This window comes from Hyperolius riggenbachi, chromosome 6 (assembly GCF_040937935.1).
Source record: "Hyperolius riggenbachi isolate aHypRig1 chromosome 6, aHypRig1.pri, whole genome shotgun sequence".
Taxonomy (NCBI): Eukaryota; Metazoa; Chordata; class Amphibia; order Anura; family Hyperoliidae; genus Hyperolius; species Hyperolius riggenbachi.
This window is the reverse complement of record NC_090651.1, coordinates 350,700,523-350,720,824: the sequence shown is the minus strand read 5'-3', so window position 1 is coordinate 350,720,824 and position 20,302 is coordinate 350,700,523. Positions and strand designations below refer to the sequence as shown.

The window sequence follows — 20,302 nt, the reverse complement described above, 5'->3', positions numbered from 1 at the left end:
TCTCAAAATAACTTTGTAAAGAGTACACAAATTATGACCAGGCCATATATATCTCACTGTACCAAACTCACTGAACCCATGTAACAAACCTTCGCAATAATGATTTTGAGAGGTGTGTATCCACTTTATAAACATTATACTGTTTACGTACAGCCTGAGTTTTTTTAGGTTACAATATTGTCCTGGAAATCCGACCAGAGTTGCAACAATCGACACAGCAGTGCCCATTTAGGTGTTAAATCACTATCTATCCTTGGGATGGAACTAGCATTTGGCTGTAAGAATTCCATGAAGTACAGTGTGCCAAGACTAGCTCTATGGAGTCCCCTCTCCTACAGTTGTCACCCCAGGCAACTGCCCGGTTTGCCTAAAAACGGCCCTGCAAGCAGTGCATCACACATCGAAAGATTAGACCAACATATCCTGCCGTCCTCTCCTGGGACAGATAATGCATCAAATTAATCCCACAAGGGAGCTAGCAAAATACATCCATGTGCACTGTACACACACCACCAGCATAAGCTGTGTGTATGCTGACAATGGTCACAAATAGGGGAAAGAGGGAGTGCACTGAATATAAGCCTGGCCACAAGGAAAAGTTACAAGACAAAACACAGACTCCAGGCACCTCACCTCCAACTAGGACATTCAAATAACTACGCAAGAGAATGTATTCTTTTGTAACGAAGACCCCGGCTTTTAACCACGTAAGTCTATTTGGACGACTCTAGTCATCCAGATAGACAGCACTGTGGGCTATATGGCTGCCTATTCTCGTCCAGTGTTAGAGCGAAGGGTGCACACCCATGTCCACGCAACCCCAGCTATTACCCGGCGGCTTTTCCATACCGGCAATTGAGGAAGGGAACCGAGGGTTCCCTGAACCAATTGCAGTGCCTACAGTGAACTGACATGACCCCGATCAGGGGCCATGTCCATTCATAAAGATGAAAGAAGTATAAAGTAAAAAAAAAGAAAAAAGGAATTAAACACTTCCTGGAAAGACAGGGCAGTGTCTCTAGTGCCCTCTAGTGGGGATATGTAAAATTGCACACACCAAACATTTTTAATAATAAAATAAATAACAATTGCATAAGAAAACAAAACAAAACATTAATAGTTGCCTTAAAGGGAAGGTCCAGGCAGATAAAAAAAACAAACAAAATCCACTTACCTGGGGCTTCCTCCAGCCCCTGGCAGCCGTCGTGTGCCCTTGCCGCAGCTCCGGTGGCTCCCGGTGTCCTCCGCTGCAGAAGCCGACCTCCCGGTTGGCTTCTTGTGCGTTCCACCGCGCGGGTCACGTAGTCTGGCCGACGTCATCAGGATTGTCATGCGCAGACGCAGTAGTTCTGAGCCTTATGACGTCGGCCAGACCATGTCACCCGCGCGGTGGAACGCACAAGATGCCAACCAGGAAGCCGACCGGGCAAGGTCAGCTTCTGCAGCAGAGGATACCGGGAGCCACCGGAGCTGCGACAAGGGCACAGGCTGGCTGCCAGGGGTTGGAGGAAGCCCCAGGTTAGCGGATTTTGTTTTTTTTTCACCTGCCTGGATGTATGCTTTAAAGAGGAGCTGTTAGGTATAGGGTCTCAGAGAAAAAAAACACATATATCAGTAGCTAAAGATTGGCTGTACTTACATTACATATGCATTTCACTGTCCACGTTTGGATTTCACAGAATTTTTATATAGTATTTGCAGAGAATGATGCTCCTGACAGCTCATGGCAGGTTCCATGTTTGTCTGTCTCCTATGAAGCCAAATGTGTCGTCATGTCCTGCCTGCTTCCTGATGATTCACTCACACAAAAGATCCCTAATGAATAACACTACTGTGCAGTGAATATTGATTAGCCATGTGGCTAGGAACAATAGCGGACTCCTGCAGTGTACTCTGCCCAGAGATTTTTCACTGCTATGCTGTTGTAACATGAGCCTGTACTTTCTCACTAGCAGTCGAGGGGAGGACCCAAGCAGCCCCAGAATGCTTTGCAGTATGGTATGCGGCCTTTCGTCCTTTTGAGAGCTTGGGTCTAACAGCTTTGCTAATAAGCACACATTAAAAGTAAGAGAGATTTTTAACTTCAGTATTGCTTTTTTGGCTTCCTTCTAAACTGTTTAACACAGGAGAATAGAGGTTTAAATTAGCTTTTGCAGCCTGACAGTTACTCTTTAAGGAATCACCTTTTTTTTTTCTTTAAATATGTATGTCACGAGGGTGTATTTCTGTTATTTCAGTCCATAAGGGCTTGAAATTGACCAGACACAAAATCACCCTCAAAACAGAAAAATACACCTTTACTTCCAAATATTATATTGCCACCATACATTGTACTAGGAGCGTAATTTCAATGTTGTGATAGCCGGGACTAACGGGCAAATAAAATGTGTGGTTTTTTTATAGTAGCATTACTTATTTTAAAACTACAGAGGATAGAATTGGAGAAAGTGTGTTTTTTCCTTTTTTCCCCCTTGTTTTACCTATAAAATGCATAAAAAATAAAGTAATTACTAAAAACAAGTATTGCCCACAAATAGCCTAATTTGTGGCAAAAAAAGAAAAAGAAAAAAAAAAAGATATATATCATGCAGATGTGAGAAGCAGTGATAAAGTTATTAGACACAGGCAGAAGTCAGGCATGAGGTCCTCTTGTACCAGGAGTTTGGAGTCCCCCTCATTTGCTAAGGTTGGGGAGAATTTGTGACTTGGATCTTACCTGAGGTGGTGAACTGTTTTCCGCACTCTCTGCACTTTAGGGGTCCGTCAGCGATGTGTACCTTCATATGTGCTTTCAGATTCCCAATCTGGATAACAAGACAGTAAACTTTAAACTGAGACTCCTCTCTGATCGTCTTCTCACAACCTCTTCAATGGCTCCTCTTCAACACCCATCCCCCTCCTGGTCGGGGTCCCTCAGGGCTCGGTTCTGTGCCCCCTTCTGTTCTCAATTTACTCCACCTCCATTGGAAAAATCATCTACTCCCTTGGCTTTAAATACCAGCTAAATGGCGAAGATACCCAGATCTATCTCCATACCCCCATCTCACCTCCACCATGGATAAGGTCTCCTCCTGCCTCTCCATCTCCTTCTGGATGTCAGCCAAGTTCTTGAAAAACTTAACTTGGATAAAACTGAGCTCCTGATTTTCCCACCCCGTGCTGCAGCTACCCTCCCGGATATTCACGTCACGAACAACAGCACGACCATCCGCCCTTCCTCCCAGGTAGGTTCGTTGCCTGGGTGTCACTCTGGACTCTGCTCTCTCCTTCAGCCCCCACATCCAAAATGTTACCAGAGCCTGCAACTTCCACCTCCCCAACATCTCCAAGATTCCTGACCCCGGACACTACCAAGCTTCTCACCCATGCCCTCATCTTCTTCTACCTAGACTATTGCAACACCTTGCTGTCAAGCCTCCCCTTGAACCGCATCGGATCCCTTCAATCAGCCATGAATATGACAGCTAGACTTCCCATTCTTCCCAGTCTCCCCTCTGCAAAGCCCTACACTGGATCCCTATCTGCTTCAGGATCAGTTTTAAGATTCTGCGTTTGGCATACAAATCAGTGCACAAGAACTGGCCAACCTACATCTCTAAGATTGTCCACAGATATATACCCACCTGCCCCCTCTCGTCCTAATGATCTACACCTGACTGTCCTGCCCATTTCTCACTCCCTTGTGTGCCTGCAGGACTTCTCCAGAGCTGCCTCCAGCCCTATGGAACTTCCTCCCTCTCCCCTGCCCCCCCCCCCCCCAATTCACCCCTTCACTTCAACCCCTTCAAGCAAGCCTTAAAAACAAACCTCTTCAAGATGGCCTACAACATCCCCCCCCCCCCCCCTACCGTACCTTAACTCTCTCAGACGAGTATCTATTCCGCAACCCAACCTAGTGCCCCCCCCCTTCAGATTGTAAGCCTTTGGCAGGGTCCAGCTCCCCCCCCCTCCCCTGCATGACCTTGATATATCGACCCCACCGCTGACACCCTTCCCATGGACTTACTTGGATTTGAATAGCTGTGTCTCTGTGCCCAGCTCTCAAATCACATGTACATGCATCTTATACCGTTTGCGTGTATAACCGTGTGTTAATTATGTCTATCCCCATTTATAGTCCAGCGCTGTGTAATAGGTTAGCGATTTACAAAAGACAATAAATAATAATAATTACGTAATGGGTTTATCAATATGAGAAAGTTCACTTCTGACAGGTCATACATTTAGATTCTTCTCTTCCTTAAAGTGGACCTGAACACTTGCACAGGACACAAGAAAAACAAGAGAAATGCGCCCTGTATGTATTTAGAGAGAAGAGCCTAATTCCTCCTCATCTGTAAAAAATCACAAGTGCAATTTGATCTCTCAGCTGTGTCAGCAGATAATTGGTAGTCCTCAGCAGACAGCTAATATGTTAACACAGGATGTTAACCCGGTCTGCTTGCATGAAAGCAGGAAGAAGACACTGCAGATTTATTGCAGGAGTTCTGTAAGCTATAACAAAAATGTTTTTCTTTAAAAGTTATTATGCTGTTCCTTATCTTTTAGAGCAGAGAGGAAGTTCTGAGTTCAGGTCTGCTTTAAAGGATACCTGTAGCCTTAAAAAAAAGTTTAATGCAGACGTCTGGCAGAGGCTCCACCCACCTGGTTGAACTTCTTGTCGCAGTGCGGACACTTGTGCTCCTTGTTGGCGTCGTGCGTCTCGAGGTGACGCATCTTGGAGGTGGGGTCAGAGAAGGGGCGGTTGCAGTATTCACACTGGTAGGGCTTCTCGCCGCTGTGGACCAGCTGGTGGCGTTTGAGGTTGCCGGAGGTGGTGAAGAGTTTGCCGCACACCTTGCAGTAGTAGCTGGGGTCCCCGGAGTGCCGCTTCTTGTGCAGGTTCAGCAGGCTCACCAGGCGGTACGTTTTCCCGCAGTCTTCGCAGCCGTGTGGCTTCAAAGGGCTACAGAAGAGACGGAGAACGTCATCATCGCGTTGTCGCGCATCCATAGCAACCAGGAACAACATGACCGATGCTCACCTGTGCGTCTTCTCGTGGGCCTTGCAGGCGGCCGGGTCGGAGAAGGCCTTGTCGCATTCCTGGCAGTGGTACGGCTTCTCGCCGGTATGGATGCGGACGTGGCGCGTGTAGTTACCCGTGTGCGTGAATTCCTTATTGCAGTACTGGAGGGAGAGAGGACAGTTGTCATTAAAGTAGATCCAAGATAAACTTTTACTCATTGCATAATTGTGTTCCTTTCATATAGTTTATAGGGCATTCCTCAAGCCAAATACTTTTTTGGTTTTGTTTTAATACTCTAATTCCCTATAAACCAGAGGTTCCCAACCGGTGTGCCGCGACACATTTATGTGTCGCGGCAGCACCAGCTATGTGTCGCCGCTCTCTGCTCCCCCTGCTCGTCTCCCCCGCAGATTGCCTTATTATCTTAGCAGCGGCCGCTCTCCCCTCTCCAGCGCATGTATTTATTCAAGCAGCGTATCTCCCGGCTGCTCTGTGTGCGATGTGCAGGAAGCAGGGCTCGGTTACCATAGTAACGGAGATACATATCGCCGCTACAGGAAGCCGCTGCCCTCCTTCCTGCGCATCACACACAGAGCAGCCGGGAGATACGCTGCTTGAATAAATACACGCGCCGGAGAGAGGAGAGCGGCCGCTGTTAAGGTAATAACAGCGGCGGGGACGGGCGGGGGGCACCACCTACCCATACTGGCTATACTGGGGCACTATACTGGCTATCCTGGGGCACTATACTAGCTATCCTGGGGCACTATACTGGGGCGCTATACTGGGGCACTATTCTGGCTATACTGGGGCACTATTCTGGGGCACTATACCGGCTATACTGGGGCACTATACTGGCTATACTGGGGCACTATACTGGCTATACTGGGGCACTATACTGGGGCACTATTCTGGCTATACTGGGGCACTATACTGGCTATACTGGGGCACTATACTGGCTATACTTGGGCACTATACTAGCTATACTGGGGCACTATACTAGCTATACTGGGGAACTATACTGGGGCACTATACTAGCTATACTGGGGCACTATACTGGCTATACTGGGGCACTATACTGGGGCACTATACTGGCTATACTGGGGCACTATACTGGCTATACTGGGGCACTATACTGGGGCACTATACTGGCTATACTGGGGCACTATACTAGCTATACTGGGGCACTATACTGGCTATACTGGGGCACTATACTGGCTATACTGGGGCACTATACTGGCTATACTGGGGCACTATACTGGCTATACTGGGGCACTATACTGGCTATACTGGGGCACTATACTAGCTATACTGGGGCACTATACTGGCGCACTATACTGGGGCACTATACTGGCTATACTGGGGCACTATACTAGCTATACTGGGGCACTATACTGGCTATACTGAGGCAACTAAACTCCCTATACTGGGGCAACTATGCTAGCTATGCCACTGCTCCCTCACCAAACCCCCCCCCCCCCCATGATTGTTACTGAGCCCCTCAGTGTGCCTGCAGCATCAGCAGATTGTTACTGAGCCCCTCAGTGTCCCTGCAGCATCAGCAGGTTATTACTGAGCCACTCATTGTGCCTGCAGTATCAGCATATTGTCACTGAGCCCCTCATTGTGCCTGCAGCATCAGCATATTGTCACTGAGCCACTCGTGCCTGCAGCATCAGCATATTGTCACTGAGCCCCTCAGTGTGCCTGCAGCATCAGCAGATTGTCACTGGGCTCCTCAGTGTGCCTGCAGCATCAGCATATTGTCACTGAGCCACTCATTGTGCCTGCAGCATCAGCATATTGTCACTGAGCCCCTCAGTGTGCCTGCAGTATCAGCAGATTGATTCTGAGCCCCTCATTGTGTCTGCAGTATCAGCAGATTGTCACTGGGCCCCTCAGTGTGCCTGCAGCATCAGCATATTGTCACTGAGCCACTCATTGTGCCTGCAGCATCAGCATATTGTCACTGAGCCCCTCAGTGTGCCTGCAGCATTAGCAGATGGTCACTGAGCCCCTCATTGTGCCTGAAGCATCAGCAGATTGTCACTGAGCCCCTCATTGTGCCTGCAGCATCAGCAGATTGTCACTGAGCCCCTCATTGTGCCTGCAGCACCAGCAGATTGTTACTGAGCCCCTCATTGTGCCTGCAGCATCAGCACATTGTTACTGAGCCCCTCATTGTGCCTGCAGCATCAGCAGATTGTCACTAATGCCGCTCATTGTGCCTGCAGCATCAGCACATTGTTACTGAGCCCCTCATTGTGCCTGCAGCATCAGCAGATTGTCACTAATGCCCCTCATTGTGCCTGCAGCATCAGCAGATTGTTACTGAGCCCCTCATTGTGCCTGCAGCATCAGCAGATTGTTACTGAGCCCCTCACTGTGCCTGCAGCATCAGCAGATTGTTACTGAGCCCCTCATTGTGCCTGCAGCATCAGCAGATTGTTACTGAGCCCCTCATTGTGCCTGCAGCATCAGCAGATTGTCACTGAGCCCCTCATTGTGCCTGCAGCATCAGCAGATTGTTACTGAGCCCCTCATTGTGCCTGCAGCATCAGCAGATTGTTACTTAGCCCCTCATTGTGCCTGCAGCATCAGCAGATTGTTACTGAGCCCCTCATTGTGCCTGCAGTATCAGCAGATTGTTACTGAGCCCCTCATTGTGCCTGCAGCACCAGAAGATTGTCACTGAGCCCCTCATTGTGCCTGCAGCATCAGCAGATTGTTACTGAGCCCCTCACTGTGCCTGCAGCATCAGCAGATTGTTACTGAGCCCCTCATTGTGCCTGCAGCATCAGCAGATTGTCACTGAGCCCCTCATTGTGCCTGCAGCATCAGCAGATTGTTACTGAGCCCCTCATTGTGCCTGCAGCATCAGCAGATTGTTACTTAGCCCCTCATTGTGCCTGCAGCATCAGCAGATTGTTACTGAGCCCCTCATTGTGCCTGCAGTATCAGCAGATTGTTACTGAGCCCCTCATTGTGCCTGCAGCACCAGAAGATTGTCACTGAGCCCCTCATTGTGCCTGCTGCATCAGCAGATTGTTACTGAGCCCCTCTTTTCTATCATACGGGACCTGTCATGTATATCTGAATGCTTGTCGTGATGTGTCACGACCTGGAAAAGGTTGGGAACCACTGCTATAAACTAAACACGCCTCGCCCACAGCTCCTTTTGTGCCTTGGCAGTGTGGCAAGGGCTTATGGGAGCTTAGTCTGGGCAGGAGGAGGAGGTTACTAGCCATTGATTTCAGAGGCAGAGGGGAGGGGGGACTGAATTTACACACAGGCAAGCTGATAGCATCTCTAACCCTTAGCCTGTGACAATGTGACAAACAGAACATGGCTGCCCTTGTATCACAGGAATAAATAATCATAAACTATTGAAGCTGTTTGCAGCTAGATTTGCTGTGTAAACTATCTAAACTTTAGATGAGATATATAGACAAGTTACTTGTTATAGTTAGTTTTTCATCTCGGATCCTCTTTAACGTCTGCCAATGTCAGACTGCCAAACATGCATGCCTTGCAGCGCTGGGTCCCCGGTTTGAATCCCAGCCAGGGCACTATTTGCATGGAGTTTGTATGTTCTCGCTCCCACATTCCAAAAGCATACAGATAAGCTAATTGGCTTCCCCCTAAATTGCCCTAGACTACAATAAATACACTACATATGACTATGGTAGGGATCAGATTGTGAGCTCCTCTGAGGGACAGTTAGTGACAAGACAATGTACTCTGTACAGCGCTGCGGAAGATGTTGGCGCGATGTAAATACTAAATAATAATATTATTATGAGTAGTAATCAGATGAATATCAGGTGTAGGACACTGTAAAGGGTGTTTACTTTGTACTCAGTGTGTGGACCTCTTATGGATTCTTTCTATGGAGGAAACCTCAATGTTGGTGAAAGGGTTCAGTGTAATTCTTTCTATGGAGGAAACCTCAATGCTGGTAAAAAGGTTCAGTACAGAATGCTGTTGCATGCAATCCATATTGGAAGCCAATATCCTCCATTTTTTTGCAACAGAATACAATTCTGCACTCTAGTTGTTTTTAACTGCTGATAGAGTTCCAGCTTGCTGTGAGTGTTCTGAGTGCAGAGGGTGAGTGATTGATTGTACTGCAGTACTTACCTCGCACACGTGGGTAGTGGAGCTGTACTGGCGGGACTCTGTACGTTCAGCGTAGGTGGAGGGCGCAGAGCGTAACGACCGTGGGGTGATGGGCGTTTCACCAGCTGGGTTATTCTCAGTGGAAACATTCTCATCCATGCTGTCACCATTTTCTAAGCGGTCGTTGCTGGCGTTCTTGGCCGTGTCCGGTCCACTCTCGCACCTCTCTGCGCTCGATTCTTCTGCCACTTCCTCTGCAGGAGGCTTCGACTGCTTCAAGGGGACCGCCCCTTCCTCAGGCTGTGATTGGTTTAGAGTGGCACTGCTGTCCTGTACTGATGGAGGCCAGCCGGACTGATTCACCCCATCCCCCACCTCATCAGGAACTTGTCCGCCGTCACCTTCTGCAACAGAAGCAGGTATGAGTTACTGCAGAGAGGATAGTCCCCTGCCTGACATGAGAAGCTATTCACTGCGTGTGCTCGACCCCAATCTTACATCTACTAAAGGAACACTATCGCGAAAAATGTAGGCAGTTAAAATCTGACAGAACCGACAGGTTTTGGGCCAGTCCATCTCCTCATGGGGGATTCTCAGGGTTTTCTTTGTTTTCAACAGCATTTCCTGAACAGCAGTTGCAAAGTCTAACTGACAAAATAGTGTGCAAGTGAGTAGGGAGGTTGGCTGGTATCTTACTATTTTGGCAGTGATCAATGAATGGGATTATAGATCCCATTCATTGATCGAAGCCCCCTGCAGAAAAACTGACAGCCTCTTTTCAGAGGCTGTGGTTTTTCTGTGTTACAAAAAGTTTCCTGTGCTCCTAATGCTTCCTGGAAGCGTACAATCACGCTTCCAGGACTTTTTGACTGTGGCCATCTTGTGGCCAAATAGTGAAACTACACCCACATCTATTTTTTAGTAAACAAATACATTATTTTACATTTAAAATTAGCCGTTTACCTCCCACACCACAAATTACCCAAATAAAATTTTTAATAAAATTTTTTTTTTTTTTTAAATTAAAAAAAAACAACATAACCTTAGTTACCTAAGGGTCTGAACTTTTTAAATATGCACGTCAAAGGAGTATATTAATATCATTTTTTAAATTATGGGCTTGTAAATAGTGATGACACAAATTGAAAGAATGCACCTTTATTTCCAAATAAAATATCGGCGCCATACATTGTGATAGGGACATAATTTAAATGGTGTAATAAGCAGGACGAATGGGCAAATAAAATACATGCGTTTTAATTACGGTAGCGTATATTAATTTTAAACTATAATGGCCAAAAACTGAGAAATAATTATTTTTTTTCCATTTCTTTCTTAATATTGTGCACAAAAGGATCCGCAAACCAAGCAGTGGTGGAGAAATGCTGGTATTTTTATTCAGAAATTTCACATGGCAGTTATTGTAAAATCACAAGGTTCAACTATTCTTAGCAAAATGTAATCGCCCAAACAAAGCCGAAACCCTGTACTGGAGACACAAATAGTCTCCAGTACAGGGCTTCGGACGCCATCTTCCCGTAGCCCTGCTCTGCCTCCCGGGAGACTGCGGGCTGGAGCGGGGCTGCAGGCTATGAACTGGTGCGGCGTCAAGTAGATGCTGCTTCCAGTTCATAGCGCAGCAACGTTGGCGTGCCAGCAGATTCAGCTACGCGTGCCGGGTCTGGCACGCGTGCCATAGGTTCGCCAACGCTGCACTATAAGAAAGAAAATTATATACTAGAACAGATACAAAGACGGGTAAGTAAATGAATCAGAGAGATGGCAGGTCTCACTTACAAAGAGAGGTTGGACAAACAGGGTTTACTTAGCTTGGAAAAAAAAGACAGGCAGAGGGTAATAGTTACATGGTTATTTGGGTTGAAAAAAGACATACGTCCATTGAGTTTAACCAGAGAACAAAGTACAACACCAGCCTGCTCCCTCACATATCCCTGTTGATCCAGAGGAAGGCGAAAACCCTTACAAGGCATGGTCCAATTAGCCCCAGAAGGGGAAAAAATCCTTCCCGACTCCAGATGGTGATCAGATAAAATCCCTGGATCAACACCACTGGGCATTACCTAGTAATTATAACCATATAGTTTTCATCGCAAGGAAAGCATACAAGCCTCCTTTAAATGCACATACAGAATTTGCCATAACTACTTCCTGTGGAAATGCATTCCACATCTTAACCACTTGCCGACCAGGGGAATTTTCACTGATCGGTGCTGCGTGGGCTCTACAGCCCGCAGCACCGATCAGCAGTGCAGCAGGGCGATCAGACTACCCCCCTTTTTTCCCCACTAGGGGGATGTCCTGCTGGGGGGGTCTGATCGCCGCCGGCCATTAGTGGGTAGCGGGGGGGGGGGGCTCCTCAAAGCCCCCCTCCGCAGCGTTTTGTGCGCTCCCTCCCTCCCCTTACCTCCCTCTCCCTTGCTGGGCTGCGCAGGACGGATAACCGTCCTGCGCATTGTGGGATAGGCTTCAGCCTATCATATGGCGGCGATCCCCGGCCAATAAGAGGCCGGGGATCGCCGATCTGACTTACGGCGCTGCTGCGCAGCAGCGCCGTATGATGTAAACAGCGGGGATTTCTTCCCTGCCTGTTTACATTTTGCCGGCGAGCCGCTATCGGCGGCTCTCCGGCTGTTCACGGAGACACCCTCCGTGAACTGACATGGAAAGGCCGCTCGATCGAGCGGCCGTTTCCATGGTAACCCGCAGACGACCAGTTTACGTCAATCGGCGTTAGCTGGTCGTCAAGAGGTTAATCACTATTACTGTAAAGAACCCTTTCCTAAATAAATGGCTAAAATGTTTTTTTTCTCCATGCACAGATCATGTTCACTACACAAAAGCTATACAAATACAAAAGCTAGCTTATTGTCCCTAGGCTTGTGCAAAGGACAAGGGGACATGATCTACAGTGTGTATGGAGGGAAAAAAAGTTCTGCCATCTATTTAAGATGGGATTTTTTACAGTAAGAGCAGTTGAAATGTGGAATACAGGAGTTAATTATGACAAATTCTCTATCTGCATGTAAAGGAGATTTGGATGCTTTTCTTGCATTGAAGGACATCCACAGCTATAATTACTAGGTAATTCCCAGCAGAGGTGATCCAGAGATTTGTCCGACTGGCAACTGGAGTCAGTAAGGATTTAAATGTTAATTGGCCCGAGCCTTGTAAAGGTTTGTTTTTTTGCCTTCCTCTGGATAAACAGAGATACCTGCGGATGCTGGAAAGAAAGTTTAATTTTTTATTCATTCTGGTTGGAGTTGATGGACAAATATCTTTTGTCATCCAAGCTCTGTAACCTCATCACTGGGGGCGGGACCTTCTTGACCCTTATGGTGCCACAGGAACCAGTACTGAAGACCTTTCATCACCAGACAGGAACATGATTCCCAATGAAATGTATGCGGGCAGATCTCCCATCATGCACCAGGGTGTTCCCACCAACTCAGCAATCACAGGGATTATTCAGGATTCCCGCCAAAACCTCCTCTCTTATCCTGGACACAGGAGGCAGGGTTGGAGGTGGGGTGAGTTGAGCTCTGCCTGGGAACATCAACCCTCACCTGTAGTCACTGCTAGAGGAGGAACGTCTCCAGGTGGAGCACAAACAGCAATAAAAATCCAAGAGAGGTACTTACCCTTCCCCCATATCCAAAACTGAAAACCAGACTGCCTGGTGTTTGTCAAAAAAACAAAGACGGGACCAGAGGAAGAGGGACAGTCACCACAGAGGTGTGGAGCATATACAGCAGTGTTCCCATCACTCACATACACACTCACCTCCTGCTGAAGACACAATATCCGCCTCCTGTGGGGTGCTGGGCAGAGCCTCTTCCTGAGTGTCCTGTGTGGCACTCGCCTCCCCTGCAGACAGAGTAGAGAGATGAGGTAAGCAGCAGACACTGGCAGTGCCATGTGAGTATATCAGAGACAGATGTACACATCTCTGTTCAGGGATTGATAAGGCTGGATGCGATGGCTTATGAAATGTCTGGTATCAGCCTTTCCCTGGGTCATATCAGAACACAATGATGACCGCTGAATGGTTAGTAAGTTAGGAATTGTGTGACTGCAGTCATGTACAGCGTTGGGAATGTGTTTTTCATACATGTCCTGTAGCCTCCTTCCTACTAGTGCTATAAGTTATGAATGAAGCCTAAAAAACTATCCCAAATGCATTCCTTTCGGTAATATGAGCGATAAGACAGCAGTGCTCTCACTCACCAGCAGATGTCAGTGTGACTATCCTTAGTGGACTCCGAAAAGCCAGACAGCTTAACCACTTTACCTCTGCAGTGCTAAATTTCTCCGTCCCTCTGCGCACTGCTTCTCCCCCAGGGACGGAGAAAGGCGTATGTTCCTGTTTACATGCTGGGAGAGGGCGGGGCAACACGCTCGCACACTGCAGCCAGCCCGCACAGCTGTTGACTAATTGGACATTAGGAACGAGTGTTCCTAAATCCAATTAGTGTCCCCGATTGATGAATAAAGGCTGCTTCAAACAGGAGCAGTCTTCATTCATAACAAAACAGCAGGCACATTGTTTTTGTTGCCGTGTGCGCGCGATCGCGCGTGCACGCACCCACCCGCACAGCCCTTGCAGTCCATTGATTGGTTATTGGGGACTGAGGTCCCCAAAACCAATCAAACCACATGCCAAATAAATGAATGGAGACTGCCTCTGCTTGAGGCAGCCTTCATTCATAAGTTGTAAACAAAGGTGCAGCGCGCGATCGCGCGCCCCCGCGCCGTGCGCGCGCACGTGCACACCAGCTCCTCAGTGCAATGATTGGTTTTGGGGACCCCAGTCCCCAATAACCAATCATGTTGCCTGATAAATAAATGAATGAAGACTGCCTCTGCTTGAGGCAGCCTTCATTCATAAACATGTCCCCCATGGGTATGCGGCGATCGTGCACAGGCATGTGACCCTATGACCCTCTAGAGCACCTGGATTGGTTTTGGGGACCCCAGTCCCCATTATCCAATCACAGTGCTTTGTCAATGATTGACAGCTGCCCTTTCATTACTGTATTACATGCACACATCCCCCTAAGTTACAGATCACTGATTGGAGACTGGGAAAAGATTTTTCCCAAATCCAATCAGAGTTTCTGATGAATGATTGACGGTTGCCACAGCCAGTGGCAGCCTTCATTCATTGTGATGTATATAAACATATATACACACACACTAACTCCCCCTAAGTTACAGATCACTGATTGGATACTGGGAAAAGAGTTTCCCAAATCCAATCAGAGTTTATAATAAATGATTGACGGCTGCTACAGCCAGTGGCAGTCTTCATTCATTCTAAAGTTTACAAATAGAGACACAGTGTAGATAAAAGTAAAAAAAAAATCAGATCACTCTGCTCCTGTGATCTGAGGTATTTGTTACTTTTATCACATTGCTGAGGGGAAATCTATTTTGACAGCTTTTCAGTACCAGCTTTTCAGTAGCTGATTAAGCTGATTAACCCTTCCCTTGCCACACCACTTAACCTCTCCTTTCCTCCCTTTTTTGTTAGGCATTTCAGGCCCATACATTCCTTTTTTCATACACTACTATATAGTGTATACTATACTATATCCTATACCTTTTTTACCCTACTCCTTACTAGCTAACTTCCCTTTTTATATAAAAATATATACCTACCTACCTGCCTGCCTAACTTAGTCATTAAGATGGCAAAGAGGCTATATACGGCAGAAGAGGCCTGCGCCATTCTGCAGTATAGCGACAGCAGTGAAGAAGACCTATCTGATTCAGATGAAGAGTGGTGTCCCCAAGAAGATTCGGATTCGCTGTCAGAAAGCGACACAGATTCTGACTCCGCTGGGCCACCACCAGCTCAGCCAGCTCGGACAGATGTGCAGGCGAGGGGCACTGATCCTGATCCAATGAACAGTGACACCGATTCTGCTGCTGAAGGGGGATCACCTCACCCAGATGAGATGACAGCACCCAGCGCAGCTACTACCAGCAATGCCAGTCAGAGAGGTCAGAGGGCTGCCAGGCCAAGTCAGAGGCAAGAGCTACCTTATGAGCTTCGCCACCCACAGTGGGCACCCTCTAATTTGGAGGCCCCTAGCATCCATCCCTTCACAGCCAGTAGTGGTATACAAGTGGCCACTGAGAACATGCAGCCACTAGATTTTTTGAGTCTGTTCATAACAGACACATTTCCGCAGTTTGTCTGTGAACAGACAAATCTTTATGCCCAGCAAAAAATAGCGGCTAATCCCACCTCACCATTTGTGGGAAAGTGGAACCCCACAAATGTTCCTGAACTGAAAATTTTTTTAGGTTTGACCCTCAATATGGGCATTACAAAAAAACCAGAGCAAAACAGGTACTGGAGCAAGGATTCAATTCACTACATGCCCATTTATTCTGCAGCAATGCCCAGACACCGTTACGAATTGATTATGAGTTGCTTGCATTTTAATGACAATGCCAATAATCTTTCCCATGATGACCCTGACCGTGACCGCCTTTTCAAAATACGGCCCCTCATTGACCACCTGAATCAAAAATTTGGAGAGCTTTACATCCCAAATCAAAAAATTGCAATTGACGAGTCCCTTGTACCTTTTCACGGAAGACTGGGAATAAAGCAGTATATCCCCTCCAAACGATCCAGATACGGGGTCAAATTATATAAATTATGCGAAAGCGGGACGGGCTTTACCTATACTTTCAGGGTATACGAAGGAAAGGACAGTGTGATTGAACCTCCTGGATGCCCTCCTTACATGGGTGCTAGTGAGCGAATTGTCCTGGATCTCATTAACCCATTACTCCACCAAGGGTATCAGCTGTATGTGGACAACTTTTATTCTAGTGTCCCACTGTTCAAATTTTTGCATACAGCTCAGACTGGGGCCTGCGGAACTGTTAGAGCTAACAGAAAGGGTCTGCCACCACAGGTCTTGAATAAAAAACTGAAAAGAGGGGAGTGTTACAGCAACCGAAACGATGAACTGCTTGCCCTAAAATACAGGGATAAAAGGGATGTTTTGCTTCTGATCAACATACATTCTGAGGCGACTACATCAGTGACGTCCCGAAGACAAGAAGTGACAAAACCTGTGGCCATTGCTGAGTACAATAAGCACATGGGGGGTGTGGACTTGGCAGATCAGATGCTTGCTCCTTACCGCATCGATAGAAAACGCAGGGCTTGGTACAAAAAAGTATCAATTTATCTAATGCAGGTGGCCCTTCACAACTCTTTTGTCATCTATAAGAGATCATCATCACGCAACAAGGCCAGGTTTTTAAAATTTCAGGAGCAAGTCATCAGAACACTCATTCACCGATCTGTACAACCTGAAAAGAACCCAGTGCAACTTGTTTCGGAGGATGTCACCAGACTCCATGAAAGGCATTTTCCTGCAGTACTCCCCCCTACTTCATCGAGGCTATATCCCCAAAAGAGATGTAAGGTTTGCCGCAAAAATGCAATTCGATCGGAAACCCGATATTACTGTGCAAAATGCCCTTCAAAACCAGCACTATGCGTTATCGGGTGTTTCGAGAGCTACCACACAGACCTGCAGTATTAGAGGTTTTTTTTTTTTTTCTTAATTAAGCTGGTTCACACTGCAAGAGCTTTTTTTTAACACTAGTGACTTGAAAAGCACTTGCTAATGCATTGCTATGGGTGATTTTTTTTAAATCACATTGCTCACGTGAGAACACACACACAGGATTACATTAGCTAGAGCTCTTAAAATCACAAGCAGTTTGAAAAAGCTCTTGCAGTGTGAACTAGCCTTAGGGCTGGTTTACTCTGTAAGAGCTTTTTCTAAGCACTTGCGAATTTAAAAACTCTCACTTATGCAATGCTATGAGTTTGTTCTCACTTGAGCGATGTGATTTTATAAAAATCCCCCATAGCAACGCATTAGCAAGAGCTTTTCAAACCACTAGCGTTAAACTCTTGCAGTGTGAACCAGCCTTTAGGGATTTTCTTTTTCACTTTTTCAGTTCACAATTTTTTACTTAAACTTTGGCCTATACTTGGACTTCCCGGATAGCAGACAACCACAATCTGGAATCTGACCACTGGCATGGCTATCAACCACCCTCTGACGTGGCTGCTAAAGACCCTCTGACCTCTGACATGGCTGCCAAACAAACTCTGACCTCCGACATATCTGTCGAACACCCTCTGACTTCTACCATGGATGCTGTACACCCTCCGACCTCTGGTATGGATTCTAAACACACTCTGGCTTCCACATTTCTACAGCTTCTACAATGGTGAGTTTTTATTTTTATAGTCTTTGCTGTGCTCCCATGTACACTATCTGTTCATAATATTGAATATGTGTTGACTCTCATACTACATGGAGGTAGAAAAATGTGTCAGTGATTGGTCAATAATAATTGAAAGTGTGTACCAGGATTAAAAAATAGAATTACACTTTGGTGAGAAAAATAGCCCTTGCAAAAGCTGTTGGTACTACTTGTGGTTAACAGTCTGCTGTGTGCCTAAAACGTTATCTGATTTGGTATGTAGCGTATAATGTTAACCATGACAAGCGAGAGAATATAATTTAGAGTGTTTGAGGGCTGAGGCCTATGTCATGGGATATGTTTTTTGTGCCAAAGTGAAAAAAACGGTAAAAAAATACCATTTTCAAAGTTGTGGTGCAATTTCAGCAAAACCTCATAAATCCAAATGTTACACAATAGGTATATCTGAGTAGGCCCGGGTCTCTAGTTTTCAGAATGGTGACATTTATGACCTGTATCGAATGTTCTGAGACTCCAGGGGCTTTGCTAAGAATCAATGACTGCATGACTTTTGCTGCAAAAATTGGCCTTGAAAAATCCATTGGCGCTGCTCATGGTTAACGGTGTATTGCGAGGCCAAAAAGCTATGGGATTATGTGTAGAGGGTGTCATTTTAACCGTGACAAGCGAGAGAATATAATTTGGGGTGTTTGAGGGCTGAGGCCTATGTCATGGGATATGTTTTTTTGTGCCAAAGTGAAAAAAACAGTAAAAAAATACCATTTTCAAAGTTGTGGTGCAATTTCAGCAAAACCTCATAAATCCAAATGTTACACAATAGGTATATCTGAGTAGGCCCGGGTCTCTAGTTTTCAGAATGGTGACATTTATGACCTGTATCGAATGTTCTGAGACTCCAGGGGCTTTGCTAAGAATCAATGACTGCATGACTTTTGCTGCAAAAATTGGCCTTGAAAAATCCATTGGCGCTGCTCATGTATTGCAAGGCCAAAAAGCTATGGGATTATGTGTAGAGGGTGTCATTTTAACCGTGACAAGCGAGAGAATATAATTTGGAGTGTTTGAGGGCTGAGGCCTATGTCATGGAATATTTTTTTTTGTGCCAAAGTGAAAAAAACCGTAAAAAAATACCATTTTCAAAGTTGTGGTGCAATTTCAGCAAAACTGCATAAATCCAAATGTTACACAATAGGTATATCTGAGTAGGCCCGGGTCTCTAGTTTTCAGAATGGTGACATTTATGACCTGTATCGAATGTTTTGATACTCCAGAGGCATTGCTAAGAATGAATGACTGTATTACTTTTGCTGCAAAAAATGGCCATGAAAAATCCATTGGCGCTGATCATGGTTAACGGTGTATTGTGAGGCCAAAAAGCTATGTGATTATGTATATAGGGTATCATTTTAACCGTGACAAGTGGGAGAATAGAATTTGGGATGTTTGAGAGCTAAGGCCTATGTCATGTGAATTTTGTTTAGCCCCAAACTGAATGAAAAGCAATAACATTTTTATTTTACTATACTGTGTACCAAAATAAAACATTTGTAAAAAAAAAAAAAGGAACAGAATTGAAAAAATAATGCAAAAATAGTTACCTTAGAGACTCTGCTTTATAAATAGGTATGCAATGAGGGTGTATTACTGTTACGTTTGCATATAAGGGCTTGTAACTACCAATAGAGTACAATGAGAAAACAAAACACAGAATTGAAAAAATACACCTTTATTTCAAAATAATATATTGTCGCCATACATTGTACTAGTAACATCATTTAAATGTTGGAATAACCAGGACAAAATAGCAAATAAAATGTGTGGGTTTTATCTATGGTAGCATTGTTTATTCTAAAACTATAGTGCTTTAAAATAGAGAATTTGTGTATTTTTCTTTTTTTTTCTTTTTTCACTTTAAAATTCATAGAGAACAACATAATTACTCAAATAAAGTATTACCCCTGAAAAGCCTACTTTGTGGCGAAAAAAACAAGATATAGATAATTTACTTGTGTGAAGTAGTGTTATAGTTATTGGCAAATGAATGGGAGGAGTGCAAAATGTGAAAAATGCTCTGGTTTTTAAGGGGAAAACCCCTCAGTTGTGAAGTGGTTAAACCAATGGTTTCCCACCCCCTTCCCTTTACCCTTAAAGAGAACCAGAGGTGTGTTTAAAGAATGTTTTCTGCATACAGAGGCTGGATCTGCCAATACAGCCCAGCCTCTGTTGCTATCCCAAACCCCACTAAGGTCCCCCTGCACTCTGCAATCCCTCATAAATCACAGCCGTGCTGTAAGGCTGTGTTTACATCTGTAGTGTCAGTCTCAGCTGCTCCCCCGCCTCCTGCATAGCTCCGGTCCCTGCCCCCTCCCTTCCCTCCAATCAACAGGGAGGGAAGGGATGCAGGCGGGGACCAGAGTTCTGCAGGAGGCGGGGAGAGCAGCAGACTGACACTATAGAGATAAACACAGCCAGCTCTGACAAGCTGTTTGTCAGCAGCGTGGCTGTGATTTATGAGGGATTGCAGAGTGCAGGGGGACCTTAGGGGGATTTGGGATAGCAACAGAGGCTGGGCTGTATAGGCAGATCAAGCCTCTGTATGCAGATAATATTCTTCAAACCCACCTCGGGTTCTCTTTAACCACTTCCCGACCGCCGTATTGACAATTGGCGGCCGGGAAGTGCACCCCGCAAGGACCGCCGTATTGACAATTGGCGGCGGTCCTTGTAGGGGCATGGGCGGAGCGATCGCGTCATCCGTGACGCGATCCTCCGCCTGGCGCCGCTCACCCGCCGCAACATCCCGCCGGCCATACGGAAGCGCCGGCGGGATGTTAACCCGACGATCGCCGCATACAAAGTGTATAATACACTTTGTAATGTTTACAAAGT

General features: G+C 46.1%; 1 protein-coding gene across 3 annotated transcripts in view; it reads right to left on the bottom strand.

Moving 5' to 3' along the window:
- Positions 1-20,302, bottom strand: part of ZBTB17 (zinc finger and BTB domain containing 17) — a 43,270-nt gene that overhangs the window by 6,930 nt on the left and 16,038 nt on the right. For all 3 annotated transcript variants that reach the window (XM_068241645.1, XM_068241644.1, XM_068241646.1), the window contains exons 5-9: positions 12,926-13,009; positions 9,146-9,528; positions 5,024-5,166; positions 4,645-4,945; positions 2,717-2,804 (exon numbers count right to left, since the gene is read on the bottom strand). In XM_068241645.1, the coding sequence (XP_068097746.1) occupies positions 2,717-2,804; positions 4,645-4,945; positions 5,024-5,166; positions 9,146-9,528; positions 12,926-13,009 (999 nt within the window). The remainder of the gene's footprint in view (positions 1-2,716; positions 2,805-4,644; positions 4,946-5,023; positions 5,167-9,145; positions 9,529-12,925; positions 13,010-20,302) is intronic.